This window comes from Gallinula chloropus, assembly GCF_964237585.1.
Source record: "Gallinula chloropus genome assembly, chromosome: 18".
Classification (NCBI taxonomy): domain Eukaryota; kingdom Metazoa; phylum Chordata; class Aves; order Gruiformes; family Rallidae; genus Gallinula; species Gallinula chloropus.
Genome location: NC_140103.1, coordinates 6,329,594 through 6,349,087, shown reverse-complemented (window position 1 = coordinate 6,349,087; position 19,494 = coordinate 6,329,594). Strand labels below are relative to the sequence as shown.

At 48.1% G+C, this 19,494-nt stretch overlaps 3 protein-coding genes and 1 long non-coding RNA gene across 5 annotated transcripts; 1 reads left to right on the top strand and 3 right to left on the bottom strand.

Annotated features, from left to right (window-relative positions):
• Window positions 1–2,654: 2,654 nt before the first annotated feature.
• Window positions 2,655–5,548, bottom strand: LOC311198604. The gene is made up of 5 exons (XR_014617706.1): window positions 5,270–5,548; window positions 4,721–4,776; window positions 3,893–3,939; window positions 2,988–3,165; window positions 2,655–2,854 (listed from the first exon to the last, which is right to left on the bottom strand). It is a non-coding gene; the product is annotated as an uncharacterized lncRNA (long non-coding RNA).
• Window positions 5,549–6,717: 1,169 nt separating this feature from the next.
• On the bottom strand, window positions 6,718–8,477 carry MRPS2 (mitochondrial ribosomal protein S2; the record flags this gene model as incomplete). Of its 2 annotated transcripts, none has more annotated exons than XM_084272468.1 (4): window positions 6,718–7,637; window positions 7,957–8,083; window positions 8,302–8,367; window positions 8,448–8,477. In XM_084272468.1, the coding sequence occupies 4 exons, from the start codon at window positions 8,473–8,475 to the stop codon at window positions 7,094–7,096; spliced, it is 765 nt and encodes a 254-aa protein (XP_084128594.1). In that variant the 3' UTR covers window positions 6,718–7,093. The 2 variants fall into 2 exon arrangements, with proteins under 2 accessions (XP_084128594.1, XP_084128593.1); XM_084272467.1 differs by having other exon boundaries at window positions 7,957–8,086; window positions 8,448–8,475.
• An 88-nt stretch (window positions 8,478–8,565) lies between these two features.
• PIERCE1 (piercer of microtubule wall 1) lies at window positions 8,566–9,929 on the top strand. The gene is made up of 3 exons (XM_084272563.1): window positions 8,566–8,744; window positions 8,839–8,917; window positions 9,109–9,929. Exons 1-3 carry the CDS (start codon window positions 8,632–8,634, stop codon window positions 9,292–9,294), a joined length of 378 nt encoding a protein of 125 aa, XP_084128689.1. The 5' UTR covers window positions 8,566–8,631; the 3' UTR covers window positions 9,295–9,929.
• A 5,203-nt stretch (window positions 9,930–15,132) lies between these two features.
• PPP1R26 (protein phosphatase 1 regulatory subunit 26) lies at window positions 15,133–19,188 on the bottom strand (the record flags this gene model as incomplete). Its single annotated transcript, XM_084272397.1, has 1 exon — window positions 15,133–19,188. The coding sequence occupies one exon, from the start codon at window positions 19,186–19,188 to the stop codon at window positions 15,133–15,135; it is 4,056 nt and encodes a 1,351-aa protein (XP_084128523.1).
• Between the last annotated feature and the right edge of the window lie 306 nt (window positions 19,189–19,494).

Sequence of the window (19,494 nt, the reverse complement as noted above, 5' to 3'; positions counted from 1 at the left end):
AGTTCCATAGGCTCATCATTACCTCTCACTGTTATTTATGGAGGGAATGCTTCAGTGTCAACACTGCTCTAAACCCAGCGTGGAGCCAGCGGAGCTCGGTGCCCAGGGAGGAGCTGGCTTCCCAGTGTAACTCATGTGTGGTAAGGCTGGGTGTTTGTAAGGTTTCTGTGTCTGAAGGGTGGAGGGTTGTTCAGTCCCCTGAGTCACCCTTCGCTGGGGACAAACACTCTGCAGGCCACCTGCACGGAGCGGGTGGTGGAGGGCAGAGGTGAGGACTGGAATCTGGCATCGGGTGGTTGAGTCTCCACCAGCTCCTCCTTTATCATCCTGCATTCCCATGGCAACCAGCTCCACTGGCAAATTAGGGGTTTTTCTGCTATTAGGAAAAGGAACCTACCTAACAACTGTGCCAAAGCTTCTCCTCATAGCTTCAGAAAAGCCATTTTTCACCCTGCCCTCTGTTTTTTGAAGTTTAGTAGTAAATTCTGTCCAGAAATTAGCATTCCTGCCACCCTCCATCCCCACTGCTCCCTTCCCCAACAGCAGCCTTAGATAAAGCAGCAGGTGACCACCTAGGAAAGAGGAAACCCACCATCATCCTTGCTTATAGCTGCATAACCTTAAGTATCAGAATCTCTTGAAGTATTTGTGATGAAAGATGAAGTTTGGTGACAGCTCCTGTACTTTACAGAAGTAGCCAAGACAGCTGTACTCAAATAAAGACTCTCCTGCCAGGAACCGTCACGTTCCCGTGTTATTAATCCACATCCCCCAGGAGCAGCAGGAAACGCTCCCAGGAATCACTTCTGACTCACCCCCAGAGCACTGAGATTCTCTTCATCACTGATAAAAAGCACAAGTGTTTCCACACACGTGCTGAACCATTTGATTTACGTGGCAACACGGGAGAGAAATGACACTCAGGCTGTCTCCCATTTCCCATGTTATAGCTGGAAAAAGAGAGGAAGAACCAGACACTGAAGACTGACAGTCTGAGCTCACCAGATGTTGCTGCTTCAGCAGTGTAGCAGGTTCCTGCTATGTGAGGTGGAGGTAAGCAGCAAGGCTCCTCCCCTTCTGTTGGTTGAAGTTAAAAACCATCCCAGTTCCCATATCCACAAATAAATGTCTTAAATGTTTAAAAAAATAAAAAATCAGTATTACTTGGGGTGCTACAAATACACGGGCAAAATAAGTTGGACTCTGAGGCTCCCTAAAAATCAAAGGCAAGTTTGCTGATGTCAGTGCAGAGACAAGATATTAATACTGCAAAGAAAAGCTGGGCTTATTCCAGCATTCCCAGGCATGACATAAACCAGCTCCAAATGGTGAAGGGCTACACTAAGGTGCAGAAAGATTTTCTCATTTCTCTCAGAACCACTTTAATAGGGAATTTTCCCTTTTTCCATAGCTGAAAGCCAGGGAATTCTTTCAATAAAGCAACAGTCACAGCCTGGGATTGCTGCTCAGTCTCAGGAAGATGGCTAGCAGCAAATGCTGTTAGAATTTTACTAGCCATCCTATGCCTCCTGCAGTACAGTTCTAACAGGAGACTCGTCAGGCACTGGCTGCCCTCACAGGGCCTGTGGTGTGAGGCAAGTCTGGGGAAAAAAAAAATCAAATATGTATTTCAGATTAAAGAGGAGTCAGGAAATTTAAATAGAAGAGTCACATCTTCAGGCATGCCTCTCTGCAGAACTGTATCCCCAACAACCTTATTAGCATTCTACCCAAAGCCAGCACAGGCAGGCAGTGACTTTTCCCAATTAAATGGCTCATTTTGCAGCCAGCAGCTTCCAGCTCAGTTAATGGCACCTTTGGCCCTCGTAACACCCATTTAACAAGGACATTTTCCACCATTCAGCACTGCCAGGTTTTGCCAAGCTGTTAAGTCACTGGGAAGCCAGAGTTTCACAAGGCTACCTACGTGTCACCCCAGCTTCTCTCACCTTGTTTTAGTAACACCAGTGCAGCAGAGACTCATCCCCATCACCTGGAGTGCAGTGACACAAGGAGCTTAGGACAGACACTCTGGTGCCTCTGCTCCCCAGCAGCTCCCTGCCTTGCAGAGTCAGGCTCCTTTGCCATCCTGCCAGCACACACCAACACAGCAGAAAACAGCTAGAAATCACATCATGCTCAACTTTATTTTTGCTTTTGGCTGTGCTGTGCCAGCAGCTAGAGCATCAGGCACGAGGGAGACAGATCTTGTCTGGGGAAGTGGGACAAAGTATTCCAGTGCCCCAGTGACTTGAAAGCCAGGTCAGAGGGAACTGACTTTAAGACTTCACCTTTTGGCATTACTTTTTTGCTTGGATTGCTGCTCTCTTTTCCTTTCTTTGTTCATTATGAGACACAATCTCACTAACTTGCACATCCACAACACAAGCTTTTTTTCAGCAGCACTGTGCCAGCCTGCTGCAGTACAAGAGCAGGTTTGGTCACCTCAGGCACTCTGAGATACATGTCAGTGTAAGCTCTCAACAGAAGTGACTTGTTCTGACTGGCAGCTGCCCATAAAAACACACTTGCTATCAGAAGATTGGTATTTCTTACAAAAATGACTGCAGTAGCAGAACAGATGAAGAGTTCCACCTAAAGTAGAGATTTATCAGCAAGAAAGAAGAAAAACACACTGAATCTGAAGGGATTTTTTTTCTACCAGTATTCACTGGTAGCATTTTATTTGTCCATGTCCCACAAGAAATAAGAACAAGATGGGCCAACCCAAGGACTTCTACCCAGACACCAACTGTTTGGTGACATGCTGAGGTTCAGCATGTTTTTGGGTGATGACACAATACCTACCTTTGACACTTGAAGCAAGTTCCAGAACTCCAGTTCTCAAAAGTAACTGTAAAAAGAGAAAGATCTTCAGTTTAGAGGTTTTTTGGGGAGGGAATGGTTGGTTTGGTTGTTTCTCTGCCCACTTTTCCCCACCAACATGATTACAAAGCTGTGTGATTGTACCTTCTGGTCAAACTTACCCACCACACTTGGAAGTGAAGATGGTGTTGACTGAGTGTTTCATTGTGTTGGGAACAGGTTGCAATTTTCTCCATACACCAAATTTCTGCATCATGCCAATACTTTGGCTTCAGTGCCAGCTTCCCTCATCTCCTCCACTCCCAGCTGCAGTTCTTGGTAACTACATAGTGCAAAGCCCTGCCAAACACAAAGAGGGGCCCTTTCACAGACCATCCTTGTCAGCAAGGATGTCTTGCAGGCCATAAAGGATGGCTGAAGGAAGAGAATAGAATGCTGTCACTTCTTTCTGTCCTAAAGAACATGGAAACAATCTCAAGCTACTCATCCCTGAGCAGTTACAAGTTTCAGGCACAGGAAGCCCCTTCATCTCTGATCCCAAGTGACATTAACATGTCAGGAGAGCAAATCTTCAAGGACTCAGGACTACTGGAGTAAAGAATACTGGAGTTTGCCATTCCTCCATAACAGTAACAAAATAAGAAACCTGAATTAACTTTTAGCATAGCATATAAGTGAAAAAAATATGTTTTACTTCTAAAACATAGGATGTGACAGCACAAAAGTCAGTCACATCTCTTAGAGGTCATGGGAACAAGGTATTCATTATGAAAATGACTGTCACACTGGAGGACAGGGACAGTTTCTGCACTCCATCCCTCCACAGCTGTCCTTCCTTTATGATTTAAGATCAACATTAAAGGAAAAAAACCCACAAACCAGGAAAGGAAATAATTGTCAGGTTGCTTGTCACTTCCAAGTGCTCACAGGTTTCAGAGCACCAGCAGAGACATTGCCTTTTCCTTTCTGCCACCTAATGACACAAACGTGACACTACAGCCACATCTGCAACACGAGCTGGGGCATGGAGCTACTGCACAGGGAACTCACATCCACTCCTGCTCACCTCAGGTCTTTGAGAGCTCCCGGGTCTGCCACATCACACCACTTGCTCTGAAAGAGAGATGTAGACAGCACTTATTTCATGTATTTAGGCACTCTTCAAAGCCCAGTTATACGATTGCTATTTCACTGACACAGAGATTTGAAAGGCCCCGTAAAGGGAGGAAGCTAAAGAAATAAATGCATAGTGCAGGTGTATTTTTACTCTTGGACAAAACAGGAACAGGGTGCCAGCACATCATTCCCTGGACATGCTCACAGTGATGTCACCAACTCGCTATATGGCTTTAGATGGATTATTGTAACTCCTTTTTCTTTAATACAAGTCGATGCATCGACTGGATCCTACTGCTGCCAAGGCCAAGTAATCAGAAAGCTCTGCACAGCCTTTCCACTGCAGGTCAGACAGGACACCTTTCTATCCCATTACATACAGATGTCACAATTAAATAAATAATAGGGAAGGTGTAGTTTCCTAAGGGTCTTCTATTAGCCAGCCTACCCACCAAAACAATGTCAGGCTATCAATCACTCTGAGTGCTCACGGGTTCCAGAGCAAGCGAGCGTAGAACATAGCCTGTCTCTCTCTGCCACCTAATGACACAAAGATGACACAGCAGCCACCCCTGCAACGCCTGTGGCAGGTTCAAAATTAAACAATAGCCCACAAAGACTAAAAAAGGCGAGTTATAGGTACCTGCAAAAGAAGAACACATCACCTACTCAGGAAGTAGCGCTACTTGGTGCATGTGTAGCTACTAAACGTAGCTTAGGGAATAAAGGTGCCTGAAACTTTCTTGGATGGACAGCCTCTGTACTATGCACCACTTACCCTGGATTTTTCAAGGCCAGGAATCTTTTCCACAACACCCCGTGCCTTCTGCCAGGCTGAAGAGAGGAATACAAGAGAGAACACTGTTAATAACAAACGGCAGAGCTTAGCTGGCTGCATAACAGCTCTGCAAACAGCACCATCTCCCAGAAAATCAGAACGTTAAAAAAATAATATCCGTTGGACACATTCACTTTAGTTACTCAAACCTTTAAGGACTTTGCCCTCAAAACCGGAGAGGGTGGCAGCCCTCCATCCCGTCCCCCCCCTTCACTGGAAGCGCACCCCTTGGCCTCATTTACCCCCACCCCAGCACATTCCTCGTTGTTTCCAAGACCCTCGGGGGGTCTCGGGGCGCCCCGAGCCGCTCCCCACCCCAAGGGCCCACGGCCACAGCCGGGACTGCGGGGTCCTCCCGGCTGCGCCCGCCTGGGGAGGGGGCACAGGCAAGGCCGGGGACTAACGCCCGAGTCTCCCAGGGGTCCCCCAAGCCAGTAAGACCAGTAAGACCAGCGCCTGGCGGGCTGGACACAGGAAACCCCTCCGTACCTCCTGCCGCGCCGTCCTCCCCCTGCACACGGGGTTCCGCCGGTCCGCGGCCTCCCCTCGCTCAGCCGCGGGGCGGGGAAGCGCAGCCGCGGAGCCGGCCGCCGCCGGGGCTCGCCGTGGAGAAGCCTCGCCGCAGCATGGCGCGGGAAGGGGCAGGCAGGGAGAGCAGCCGGCGGGGGGTACGGCGCGGAGCCTCCCTTCGCCCCGCCAGGGCGGAGCGCGGCAGAGGCGAGGCCTGTCCTGCCGCCTGTAGGGACAACGCTCCCACCACGCCGCTCGCCCGGCGCCAAAGAGGCAGCAGCGTGCCCGCGCTGCGCTTATATAGGGCGGGCGGACGGAAGCGCCGCGGGGTCAATCCGCGCAGCGCGTTCGTTCTCGCGGGCTCCCCTCGCTGGGCAGGAGGACGCAGAGCAGGGAGCGGCGGCTGCCGGGCCCGGAGCCGCCCGGGACACCGGACGCCCGGCCCGACCCCCGCCCCGCGCTGGGCCTGACTCCCAGCGCTGCTGGACTGCGCTAAGAACTCCAACAGGGAGATTCAGAACCACAAGGTTGGAAAAGAGCTTATAGACCATCGAGCCCAACCCTACCCACCCTCCACTAACTCACGTCCCTGAGCACCTCGTCTGCCCGCCTGTTGAACACGTTCAGGGAGGTGACCCAACCCCCTCCCTGGGCAGCCTGTCCCAGCGCCGGATAACCCTTCCAGCGAAGGCCTTTTTCCCGATGTCTGATCTGAACCTGCTCTGGTGCAGCTTGAGGCCATTCCCATCACCTGTCACTTGGGTGAGGAGACCAGTCCCCACCTCTCTACACCCCCCTGTCAGGTCACTGTAGGCAGTGATAGGGTCTCCCCTCAGCTTCCTCCAGGCTGAACACCCCCAGCATCCTCAGCCACTCCTAGGAAGGTTTGCTCTCCAGCCCCTTCCCCAGCCTGGCTGCCCTTCTCTGGACACACTCCAGGACCTCAGTGTCTTTCTTGTAGCAAGGTGCCCAAACCTGAACCCAGCACTTGAGGTGCAGCCTCACCAATGCTGAGCTCTGGGAAACAATCACATCCCTGGACCTGCTGGCCACGCTGTTTCTGAGACAAGTCAAGATGCTGCTGGCCTTCTTGGCCACCTGGGCACACTGCTGGCTCATATACAGCCTGCAGTCAATCAACACCCCCAGGTCCTTCTGCACCAGGCAGCTTTCCAACTCTTCCCCAAGCCTGTAGCACTACATGGGGTTGTTATGTCCTATGTGCAGGACGCTGCAGTTGGCTTTGTTGAACCTCATCCCACTAGTCTCAGCCCATTGATTCAGCCTGTTCAGGTCCCTCTGAAGAGCCTCCCTACCCTCAGGCAGATCAACACTTCCTCCCAGCTTAGTGTCCACAAACTTATTGAGGGAACTGTAAACATTTGCCAGAGCCCCCTGCACCCTTCATTCCAGAGGCAAAGAAAGGAGAAGGTTCACAGGGCCCTTTATTTGCTGTGTCAGGAAGGGGTATGAGACACAGGTGGTTTCAGGTGAGATCACAAGCTCAGGAACAGGAAGGCCACAGAACAGAGGTGCCTCCTTGCAACAGAGACAACACAAAGACCAGAGCTGGGCCTGGCCTGGCTCCATGTCTCCTTGCATTGCTCCACATTGGTTTTTGAGACCCACCACAGTTGATAATCTGTGGATCAGCAGAGCTGGAGTGGCTCCCTTCCACAACCAGCCCAGCTCTGCCAAAAGCTTGGTGCTCTGGGTGCTGGGTCGGTCCTGCAGCACCCATGAGTGTGCAGCAGGATGCCCATCACCAAGCTGCTGGACACAGCCAAGCCAGTCTCTAGGGATCTATTTGCCCTCCGCTTTTCTCCACAGCTCACTGAAGACCTCGGTTTGTCGCCTCTTTTCCTTGGCACGGATGATGGTCATCTTGAAGAGCTTGCAGTAGAGCTCCATGGCGGTGGGGCTGTCGTCGTTCCCAGGGACGGGGTAGGTGATCAAGCAGGGGTTGCAGTTCGTGTCCACCACGCCCACCGTGGGGATGTTCATCTTGGCAGCATCCCGGATGGCCACGTGGGGCTCAAAGACATTGTTGAGGCTGCTGAGGAAGACGATCAGGTCAGGCAGACGGACGCCGGACCCAAACTGGATGTGGGCATTGGTGAGCAGGCCGCCCTGCCAGTAACGGGTGTGGGCATATTCCCCACACTCCTGTGCCATGGTCTCGATCAGGTGGCAGAACTGGCGCTTGCGGCTGACGAAGAGGATGATGCCCTTGCGGTAGGCGATGTGGGCGGTGAAGTTGAGGGCCAGCTGGAGGTGCTTCATCGTCTGATCCAAGTCGATGATGTCCTGATCCAGGCGGCAGCCAAAGATGTAGGGCTCCATGAACCTGCAGGAACAGGGGGAAGGCAACGGAGGGGACACAGGGAGGGGCTGCATCTGGGTGGTTCCACAGAAGCCTTCTGACACCCCAAGTCCCAGCTGGAAGCAGAGGTGCTCTCTGCAGGGACCTCTTGTCCCAGCTGGGCTCAGGGTGCAGGGCTGACCCCCCACTTAGTGCCTGCACCGAGTGCAGTCCCTGCACTTCTGCAGGGCAGTAGCTGTACCCATAGGAAATGTACATCTGTGTGGGCACTTCCAGCCCAACATGGTCTAGGGAAACACTCCTGATCTCAACGAGCGCTGGATCACAAAACAGGGTCACTCACCTATGGCGACATCCCTTTTTGTGCCCCAGGTGCACCCGAGCATCAAAGAGATCTTTCAAGGAGAAGAGCTCCTTCACGTTGAAGTAGTCGGGGTGGCTGAGAGGCTCGGACAGCAGCTTGTCATCCTCTGCTGAGAGAAGGAAAAAGACCCATCAGCACCGCGGTTGCGGGGATGAGCCGGGGCGGGCAGGAGGCCCTCGCTGTGCCCGTGTCCACTCGCGTGCAACAAGGGCTTGGCGATGCCAGCACGGACATCGCTCACGGCCCGGCCGCAGGTGAGGCAGTGCCAGGGGTGCCGGGCCCGGCTCGGGGGACCCCCTCCCCTCTCCTGGGGGCAGCACTTACCGCGGGGCTGGACCGCCGCCGGGGCCGGGGCCAGGGCCGGTATGTTGCTGTAGAGCCGCGGGGCTGCTGCGGGGAGAGAAACAGGGGGGTCAGACGGGAGAGGCGAGGCGGGCCGGGCACGGCTGGACTGGGTGCAGCCCGCTCACCTGCCCGCAGGAGCCGCGGCACCGCCATCCTCCGAGCAGGGCGAGCAGGAGCAGGGGGAGGAGGATGAAGGTCAGGTCAGCGGAGCCTTCCGCTTCCGGCGGGCCCGGGGCGGAGCGATCGCTGCGGGCCCGCCGCGTCCCGTCGCACGGCAACGCGCGGCCCTGCTGCTCTGTCCCGTCCAGCATGTCCCAGCCGGCGGGCGCGGACAGCCCCGGACCCCGCACCAGCGACTGGTACCGCACCAGCCCCGGCCTGCCCGGCCGCTTCCAGCAGCCTGCCTGCTTCCGTGGCTACGGGTGAGCGCGGCCCCCGCCCCGCTGAATCACCCCCTCGGCCCCTTGAGCCCTGCCGAGCCCTCACCCCGCTCCTACCTGTGTTCTCCCCTCGCAGGAAGCTGGAGCCTCATCCCCTGTACCGGACCACCAACCAGGCCTACGGCAGCAAAGCCCCCACGGTGCACGAAGTGCCGGTAGGTACAGACATGGGGTGACAGAGGGGGTTTCAGAGCCAGCGTCTGAGTTTTGGCCTCTGCAGCTGCCCTGGCAACCACTTCCCGAGGCAGGTGAAGTGCCCATCTCCCTGCATCCGAGCTCTGGCACTGCAGGTGCTACTGATGTTGGCACTGAAAACCTTTTCCTCCGCCTTTTCTCGCTCTCACAGACCTGTTTCCACGTCACCTCGCACGCGTTTTCCAACAGGCTGGCACAGTGTGGCATGTACAGGAACAACGGGCTCAACACCGCCCTGGAGAAGAGCCGCGTCACCGGCCCGGACAACTTCATCACCGCCTATGACCACCTCAACTTCCATCCCAGCTACAACGCAAGCGGCCCATCGCACTGCTAGGTCTGCAGCAGTCACTGTGGCAGTATGGAACAGTTCACTGCTGGCTGCCAAGATAAAACCCCAACGTAACCCCAAAAAAGCCCCCATCAGCAAGCAAACGGCAGCACTGACCTTACCTCTGTCGCTACACCTCGTCTGAAAGCAGGACAGGAGGCACTACACCCTTGCAGTGTCGCCTGTAACCTCACTGAGCAGCTATTTCATTGAGAATAAGGCTGGTTTCTGTTACAGTCACCCCCCACTCCCTGTGCCATCCGGTTCTCTCTCCTGCACACAGCCCTGGGATGCCACAGTTGTCAGTGCTGTAAAGAATAAAGCTGTATAGATTGTCAGGATAAATAATTCACATGGCATGCTAAGCACCAGCGGGTTAAGACCTGTGCCTCACACTATTAGCAATATTAGAACAATATAGATTACATATATTCCCTTAACCTTTTCTGTCACTACTGATCCTCTAAACTCTTGGCTCATGTACCCCACAACTCAAAATTAAACTGTTTCTCTACCACGTAATGAATAACCAAACCACATGTATTCAGTAAACCTCTGGATTCCTTGTAGAAACTTTCTTACCTCTCAAAACTACAATGTTTTAAGAAATTATTCAAATAAAGACAACTAAGAAGAAAACTTTTTCTTAAGTTTTATTGTAGCGACACTTTAACAGGAACACCTTAGCACATTTGGCTTAGAAGTGAGTCTTGGAGAGAAATTAGTCTGCCTGTTTATGGATGAGAAACGATCCTACCTTACAGATAAAACATACTGATAGTGTATGTTAAAAATGAGTAGAATGGCTATTTGCTAAAAATTTAATTAAAAATTTGCTAAAAAATTGAAATTAAACCCCAGAGTGTAGCGGTATGTCCAGGCACCACTGCAAAATGATGCTCTTCACATGTTAGAAATACTCCCTGTTTGTGTTTAAATAGTCTTATAAACTGTATGTTTAACTTATAAGTTAACATATGTTTAACATATATTAAACTATACATTTAACTTACAATGTTTGAATAGCCTTATAAGCTGCTCAAGAACTGTGACAAGGCAATTTATTTAAACACACTTGGGAGGCAGAGGCATTCTGTTCAGCTAATAATGTTGCTGAGCAAAAATCTGAAGTCCAAAGCTGCTCAGGGGTGTACTTGGGCTTTATTTTTAAACTTTCAAACCCCTACATGTTTCTGGACCTGCCAGCAAGGTTTCAACCACATCTACCAAACAATTCCAGCTTCCACCGCAGTGCGTTTGGTTATTTCAAAGAGAGGAACAGCTGGTTAATTAAACCTTGGCTGAAACCACATCAATACACTGGAACAAGTCAATATACTAAGCAGAAACGGGCCTGAAAAGTTAACTTTGAAACTATTTAACTTATGAAAATAAATAAGCAACCCTCTACCATTTGCTGTTACTCTTCTATTAGACTCTAGATACCTCCAGCTTCTCAGAACTTCCCTTTCTTTTCCTGAAATGAAAAATAACATAAAGTGCTGAATTAGTATAAACAGTTGTGACAATTTTACGTGTATTTTTACCCAAGATCTTCCTGTGGGTGGAATAATTCAGGCAGAAAACAGCCTCTTAAAAATAGGAATTCAGTGGCTTTTGTCACTGTGTTTTCCCACCTGTTTTCATACCTCATCTACACACCCACTTCTTTTCATCCTTGCCTTAATTTCTTCCCTTTTTATTCTCGAGCCTAAACCAGCTCCTCTGAACCATTTTGCATGTGCTATACCTTACACCACCCTCACACCCACTGTGTCCTGAGATGCCACACAAATTCAAAATATCATCCTCAAGATGGCACGTTTTATTGCAGAGAATCTACCCAAAAGTCTCTTTCTACTCTGGATTTTGAAAACGACATTGACAGATAAAGTTTGGGGATAAAATAATGTGAGGCTGCACTATCAAACCAAGACAAACTGCAAGGTTTGAAAAATTGAAAAGCATACACTTTAATCACAGTCAGGATGCTTTAACTTACCAGGAGCTGTAATAAAATACACTGAGTAGTTTAATAACTTAACATCCAAATTAACACGTTTTGTGCTGACTGGAAAAAAAAATCAAAATTGTTGGGCATTTTAAAACAAAACATAAAGCAGCACACATTTAGAAACCCCCAAATTTCTTTACATGCTTGAGTAGACCTGAGTTCACAGTTCCATGCATGTATCTACTGCAACAGAAAAAGGATGAAATGATTGTCTGGGAGGGTTGAAATAATGGTCCTGGCGCCGACCAAAGCTGTCACTGGAGAGCTGGAAGGGCCAGGAGGGCTGCAGAGTCTGTGCTGACTCTCTGGTCAGTATAAGTGGATAGAGAAAATGTTTTTTGTACTGTATCTATCAAGATTCAACCTCAAGAGATCTATACTGTGGTCCCAAACTTGGTATGGCACACGTGGGGCACTTGCTCATGCATTTATTCTTGCTCATGAATTTATTCTCACTCAGTACAATCTTTCTACTCCTCAGCTGTTCAGCCTTTAATCTGTGATGTGCAAGAGCAGTTTCTTATTGCTCCAAGACACCAGACTTCTGAGTGAGTGATGAGGACTGTAACCAGAGTGCTGATACTGTCAGTGGAGCTGTGCCACCCTTCTTACGGCTGCAGCACCAACTCCAGAGATTTCAAGACCCACGTCCCGTGTGGGTGCTTCCTCCTTCTTGGCAAGTCAGCAACAGTTCTGGGACAAACTCTGAGAAAAAAATCACTTGCTGAGACCAAATTACTATGAGGACTTTGTGGTAGGAGGGTTGTACTGGTACAGAAACACCAACAGCAACAGGATGGCTTAAACCCCCCCCCCAGCAATCTTCCTTCCCTCCCACCCTGAGAACTAGCTCAGGGTCTCCTTGGCTTCTAGCAGAACCTCTGTGCTGGTTGTCACGACGTCCCCTGCAAGCAAGAAAGCACATTCATCCCATCCTTGCACCACCAAGGGCTACCAAAGTCATAGCAGTCTTCAACAGCAGGGTGAAAGGATCCTGAGCTAATCCCAGATGCTGCAGGAGCTGTGCTACAGAGGATGCCATTTAGGGACACCCCAAGTGCTTTCCAACCGAATCCCAGGTCACACCAGCTAAACTCTGCCTCAGAGCCAAGGAATGCCATTTGCTAAACCTTTTGCTGCTAACAGAGAGAGGCAAGCATGAGGGCAGCTTCCACTTCTTGACCACAAACACAGGAAAAGAAACCTGCTGTTTGTTTTTTGCTAAGATGACAAGAGAACTATTCTCACCACTCAGAATACCCACAGCAGTTTTCTCCTGTGCACTTGGTAGATTCTCCTTCTTAATTTTTTTGTTATTAAGAACAACACTCCCTTAGACAGCCACATCTTCAAGGACCTGGGCTGTGTTTCAGCGTCACAAGGAAGCATGCTATTGGCACAGGAGAGCACAGGCTCAGGCAGTGGGTGGCTGAAGGCCACAGGGGGCCAGAAGCAAGAGCAGGTGGTGAACAGAGACCCTCTTCCCAGCTTCAGCTAATGCAAGCGCTGTTATCATCTTCAAGGGTGACATCCTTTACTCACAGACATCACTGGCACAAGCTAATTGCATCTCTGGACTCCAGTCAAGAGGTAAAAAAAAGGTAACACAAAGATACTGCTCAGTGAAGATGACACAAACCATAGGAGCACTCTGGTTTCATGGTCCAGGGTCTGAACCCCATTTATTAAACATTATAAACTTATCAATGTGCACCATTTCCTATATACAAATCAAGTTTATCAATTTTAAAAAGTGCTGTTTGAAATTAGCTTTTATTTAAAGCACAAGGTAATGGGAATTGCATCCTAAATGAAAGTGAATCGGGTCACAAGTAGCACTGAGAACACAGACACATCGACAGGGGCACGAGACACCTTTTAAGTCTTAATGTTGATTTACTGAAAACTTTGAGGAGAAACATTCAGCTTATTTTATACAAACAATATATAGTGCTTCCATCATCTCTATTCAAATGAAGCATACAGTTTAATCCTTTTAAAGCAAGGTACTCTGAAAACTTCTATTTTAAAATACCAGCCTATTTACCTACTCCAAACAAAAGGCCTGAATCCTGCAACTGAATCAAGGCAGAGAAAAATATATGCCTGTGTAGACTGACTGCAGGCACGTGAGCTAAGTTAAAAAACACTTTTCCAAGGTCTCCTACCACAAAAACGAGATGATCTAGCACACTGATCTCTTAAATCAACCAACCAACCCATCCAAGGACTATAAAAAGGTGGCTGGAGAGTAAGAAATGTCTAGTGACCACTAAAAACATGTTTAAAATGTAACCACACAACAGTATAGACACACACAAAGGATGTTGTTTATTTCTCTACATGCCACAGGTACTTGTTCTACTCTATGCTATGCCAAAGTTTGCCAATACTCTGCAAATGTCATCACACCAGGGATATACCACGTGATACTGGATCCGTTCTTGACTGCTTTTGCTCCATCTCCAGCCTCCAGGAAGACTGCTGAATGACTGAGACACAAAGTGGTACTGAGTGGTGCTTTGGCTGAGAGAAGTTTTGTAAAAACTAGATAAAGAGAGTATCAGATCAATTCACAGGGACAAGATGTAAGGACAAACTACTGGAAGGACTTCACTACACACAAATGAAAAAAAAAAACCCAACAAAACTCACAGCCAACAGGTTAAATTCACACTTGTTTCATTTTTTTCAGAGAAACCAGCACAGGGGTGCTCTTTTTTCCCTTCCTTTTTGTGATATGTACATGCTACTTCAATCCCATTTAAAGTTAGTACAAATAGAAAGGTAATAGTGAAAAATTGCTTTATTCCAACTGCTGGAAACTGAGGCAGAGAAAGCACTACCAGTATGAAAGAACAGTGCTGAAGATATCCTTGGCATTTACATTAGGGACTTCCCTAGAGGAAATCTAGCTTGGTTCTATTGCACAGAAGTTGTCAATGAAAATGAAGTTCACAGAAACAGTAACAGTTTAGAAACCGCCTTTGGAAAGGAACGTAAGGGCACTCGATTCAGTGAAGTTCATTCCGAAACCAAAAGCCACCCCTGGGTCACTGCAGGGCATCGAGTCTGGAGAATACCAAGGGATTGTTTCAGCCTTGCAGGCCCAACAAATTTAGTGAAATCCACAGAAATTGTGTTGTCTGAACAGACACCTTCACTCTTCTCAAGCGGTGCTTGGAATCCCCTGCTCGGGGAGGCTGCTGGGATTGGAAAGGGACTTTCAGCAGAGAGAGAGAGATCCACTTTGTTTACTTGAATTTGCATTTGTATCTTCCAGGATGGATCCCCACACCTAGAGCTGTGTTGAATTCTGCTTGGTGAACTCACCCAACAGCCCTCAAGTTTATAGACCTGAGTGGTATCAAACCACTACATGGGATTGTCCTAAGGCAGCTCGAATGTCAAGAGGTGTCAGATAATCTGCTTCCAAAGCATAGCAGTGCTATCAAATGCCATGCTTTCCTAGGATCTCCTAACTGCCAGATGTATTCTGTGCACAAACATGTTTCCTTTTCCTATATGATTAGAGGCCTCATAATTTAAAGCGTGATCAGTATCTTATCTACAGTAACTACAGCATCCTGTAGTAATGCAAGCCCTAAAAATTATTATAAAAAATATTTCCTTAGAGCACTTTAAATAATTTACAAAATTCTACAAAAACTATGTATGTTTATCCATGACATCCCTGTTAAATAGAAGCTTTTTTTCACATTAGTGTGTATATGATATACAGATTCAGCATCTCCCACTGTCTCAAGTTTTATCAAGGTAATTATATTTTCTAAAAAGTCTGGTTACTGTAAAAAAACCCTAAAGTGTACTTACATATTTGAAACCTTTCTTTTCAAGGGGGAATCTGGGCAGTCCCCTGCAGGAGCATCAGCAAATTTTGCACAGGTTGTGTTTAAAACTTCCTGCCCTTGGTCCACTTCACAAGCAGTGTCCCTGTTCTGCTGGACAGGTATTTTGCCTTCCAAAGTGGAGCTGGACCCCTGAACTTCTTCCTGTCTGTCACTGTCCTGGCAGGTAACTTTTTCCTTCTCAATGCCTGTGTGCATACTGTTATTTGTACATGCTCCTCCACTAGTTTTATCCACTGCTACTGCTGTCACATTTAGCTCCTGCAGTGGGCAATCTGAACAGGGATCTGTTCTGCTGTCCTGCTGGTTATCCTCTCCCTCACTGCACACACATATACTCTGCTGCAACGTGTCTCTGCTAACTTTATCTGCTTTTATCACTGCCACACTGTGTTCAGGGCGTGGGGGACCTGCATTTGAATCAGCCCAGGTGTCTTTGTGGATATCTCCTTCCTTGATGCACATCTGGGTGTTCTCAACTCTGGGTATTCCTCTGCAAACCTTATCTACTTGTTCTGCTGCTGCACTCTGCTCCTGCAAGGGGAGACCTGAGCGTGAATCTGACTGGTTTCCTGAAGCATTAACCTCTCTGTGGCTCTCTGCTTCCTCTCCGACACACAGAGGAGCAGCCTCCAGTCTTTCACAGGTTTCTGCTACATTGGGGCTTGACACTTCCACAGTGAGCTTCTGAGGAGAAGTGGATTCTTTTATTGCTCTTGTGCTCTCCCCACTGAACTCGCCTTTTGGCAAGGGGGATCCTCTTTCCTGGTTAGGTATGTCCATAGCCTGGGGAGCTGCCTCTGCCCCCACTGCACTGCTCTGGGCAAGCAAACGCTCTGCTTTCTGCCTTTTGTTCAAAAGCATGGATTTCTTCCTGTCCCGAGCATATTTCAGACCTGCAATAAATTTACTTGATATTTTCAGGTGAAAGGTATTCTTTCTTTTAGATCTAGGCTTGGCATCAATTACTTTCTGTACTTTACAACCTGCATTTTTGCTGGGTTTAGTTGGAAGCACTTTCTGCATGGGCTTTGTATTAGGGACATCCTTTTTACCTGTTGCATTTCCAGACAACTCCCCACCAGCAACACCTTTAACACCCCCTGCTCCTTGCTTAGCTTTTGACTGACCAGTAGTATGAAAATTAACATTCTCTGCAGCGGAAGCAGATTTCCCACTGCCAGATAACATTGCACTTTTCCCTTCTGCTCTCTGAGAGTTCTTTGACTCATCAGTTTGCTGAGATACCTCAGTCTTTTTACTCTGGCCCAGCCTGATGTCAGTCTCATTTTCAACCGGCTGTTGCTTTGCTTTTCCTTTATTAGCAGTTTGTTTGGTCACTCTCAATAGGTCCAGAGTTGCATCATCTTTCTGTGTCTCTGAATTGCTTGCAGAGTCTTTAGCCTTTTCTGCCAAGAACTTCCTAATTTCTTGTTCAATGCTGTCATCACTGTCCACTGAACTGCTGTCATCAGCGTCTGACACAGCTGTGAAAGTACTTTTTCTATTTTTAGCTAATCGCAGGTTATTCTGGTTTGAAACTGGTTTCGGTTTATGCCCTTTTTTAAGCTGTAAGTTGCACTCTGAGTTCTTCACCGTTTCTTGTTTTTCGTTGGTAGGTTTGACATTTATGTTGTCTGGAGGATTTCTGATTGCATTTTCCTTCACAGCTTTTCTAGGTTTTGAAAGGCAGCTTTTCAGCAGCATGGGATTTTTACATTTCCACTCACTTTCTTGGAGGCTACTCAATTCATCTTGCAGCTGAGTTTCTGTCTCATTAAATCTGACTCTCTTCTTGCATTGAGATTTCTGATCCTTGGACTTCTTCTTTAATTTCCTCTTAGACCGTAGAAGGTCCTTGATAGCACTATCAAGGTCCTCATCACTATCCAGGGAACTGCTCTCATCATCTGAACCATCCCGCTCTTGAGGTTGGAGGGTATTTTTCATGAGCTTACTCGTGCTACTCTGAACCTGCATAAAAGGGTTTGCAGAGTCCAAGGCCACACATCTGCCATCAGATCCAGGCAATTTGGAAGACATCATTTGCTGCTGCCTGATCTCTTTACTACTGACCTTTTGAGCACCACAGAGCTCTGCAGGATTGCTCAGGGCACACTGCTCTTGGAGCAGAGGAAATTTTGGATAGTTACCTGGCTGGAAAAGTCCTGTCTCCAGCTGTTCAGGTGGTTTTGACACACCTTGTTTCGCTATTCTGCCTTCCCTTTTAAGTCTCCTTTTACGAGTCAGTGATAGCTTCAGTGTTTTGGGAAGAGAAGGCTCGAGGGTACTGGTGAGGCTGTTCTGATCAGAAGGCAAAGGCATCTGGATTGAGTGTGACAGGCTGGGAGGCTTTGTTCCAAGGCTTTCTGACTGTGCTTTCAGAGCCAAAAAAGCTCTGATTTCTTGCTCTATACTGTCATCGCTGTCCACAAGGCTGCTGTCGCTTTCACAACGGGAGGATGAGAGAAGCTGGGGAGAAAAGAAGGAGTCTGCAGCTAGGGATTTGTTGTCACTTCCCATTTGGGATGGCATGATTGTTTTGGAAATATCAAGGATAGCTTCCGCGCACATGAGTTCTGCAGATGTATCTGCTCTGCAAGAGGCCTGCAACGTGAGCTCACAAGCAGCAATCTTGTTTTCTGGAGGTGCAAAATGCCTGGCTTTTTTCAGTGGTTTAAACAGCTTGTTGAATTCATTGCTGGTGCTTTCTAACTCCGTTGACTTAGAATTAATGTCTTTTCTCTTGTTGCTTATAGGGCTTTTATGGATTTCTGGTGAGGCACTTTTTGTGGAGCTAATCGTCAGGCTTGCAGAAATGTCTGCCATACCCTTTATATCGAACTGTTCCCGCTGCAAAGGGACACAGTCAGCTGCATGCCCTGCCTCTTTCCTGATTTTCTCCAGCTGGTAAAGCTGGATGGCTTCTTCAATACCATCATCGCTACTCGAGTCAGATGTGTGCATGCTCTCGTTCGTAAGCGCTCCCCTCGTCTCCCAGTAATTAGCTCCACTTTCTTCATTTTGCTCCACTAACCAGGGCTGCTGGCTGGCAGTGGCCATTTCTAGGTAGGCTTGGTTCACCTGCCTGAAATCGCTAGGCTCTTCTTTGATTTTAGACTGCAAACACTTGGACTGCGTGCTGGTTTTCTGTAGCTTGGGATGGTGTCTCAAGAGGAGCGCATTACAACCTTGCTTTATAGCACCACAGCTTTTGTTTGTTGCTTCTTTGTTGCATTTAAGGACAGCTCTCACATGGGAATCTTTTTTATCTTCCCCGATCACACATTTACTAATTTCTTGCTGCTTCTTCTCATTCAAGAACTGCACTATTTCAGCCTGTATGCTCTGTTCAAAAGAGTCATCGCTACTGATGCTCTGAGGGGAAGCAGGCTGTAGCCTTTTACCAATTCCAAGGTGGTCAGACAGGTACTCTTCAGAGAGCATCTCAGCATTAAACTTCACCGGGAGAAGGTTACTAGCCACTTTGTCCTGGGAGAATTCCCTCTTGAGCCTTTTCTCTCTGCTTACATTTTCTGAACACTCTGCATTCCTTTGACAGGGCTGGTCACTTTTGCTTTTTGCTTTCAAGTATTCTTGAATGGCTTCCTCTATCCCTCGGTCAACAGAATCGTCGCTATCAGAATCAAGCAAAAGAGTCCCAAAGCCCACGTTCTCCTCCACTTCAGTGTCATCTGAATCAGCAGGGCAACCACACTTGGTATACTGAGGATGCTTCTGTAGCAACGCGGTGCTCGATGTGACTCTGTTACTAGTGCCCTTTTCTCCCTTTTGTTTCTTCTGCATAATACAATCATACTCATTGTTCATACCCAGGGGAGACTCTTGACTTTGCAGGTTGTTTATGATCATCTGAACTTTTGCACTCACAGAGGTTCTAGTGACGTCCCCTTCAGATTCAGAGAAGCAAACAGGGTATCTACAATTCCTTGCTGGTCCAAAGGACTCCCATTTCGTCTGAAGAGCTACCAAAGGAGAAGCATTCATAAGGAACATTCTAGCAGACAAGGCAAAGTCCACAGTGGAACAGTTTTTCAGACTGGTGTCTCTTCCATCCTATAACAAGAAAAAAAAAGAGAGGAAAATATTTTCTTATTACACATCTACCTTGTAGAAGTTCCATGTAATAATACTGGTGGCATAAATCGTAAATTGTTGACACTCAGACTTACTACATCAGATAATCACTAGAGTTACTCCCCAACATCACTCTAAAGGGTAAATCAGTCGAGGATAAGACAGCACTTATCATTTGTGGTTTGCAGTGTTTTCTGGCACAACCATAATCCAATTCAGGTAATT

What these genes read in the sequence shown, in the direction of transcription:
- PIERCE1 (XM_084272563.1), top strand. Translation starts at nt 8,632, where the DNA reads ATGTCCCAGCCGGCGGGCGCGGACAGCCCCGGACCCCGCACCAGCGAC. An exon ending in GCCTGCTTCCGTGGCTACGG is followed by an intron (nt 8,745 to 8,838) that starts GTGAGCGCGGCC and finishes CTCCCCTCGCAG; the next exon opens with GAAGCTGGAGCCTCATCCCC. An exon ending in CCACGGTGCACGAAGTGCCG is followed by an intron (nt 8,918 to 9,108) that starts GTAGGTACAGAC and finishes TCGCTCTCACAG; the next exon opens with ACCTGTTTCCACGTCACCTC.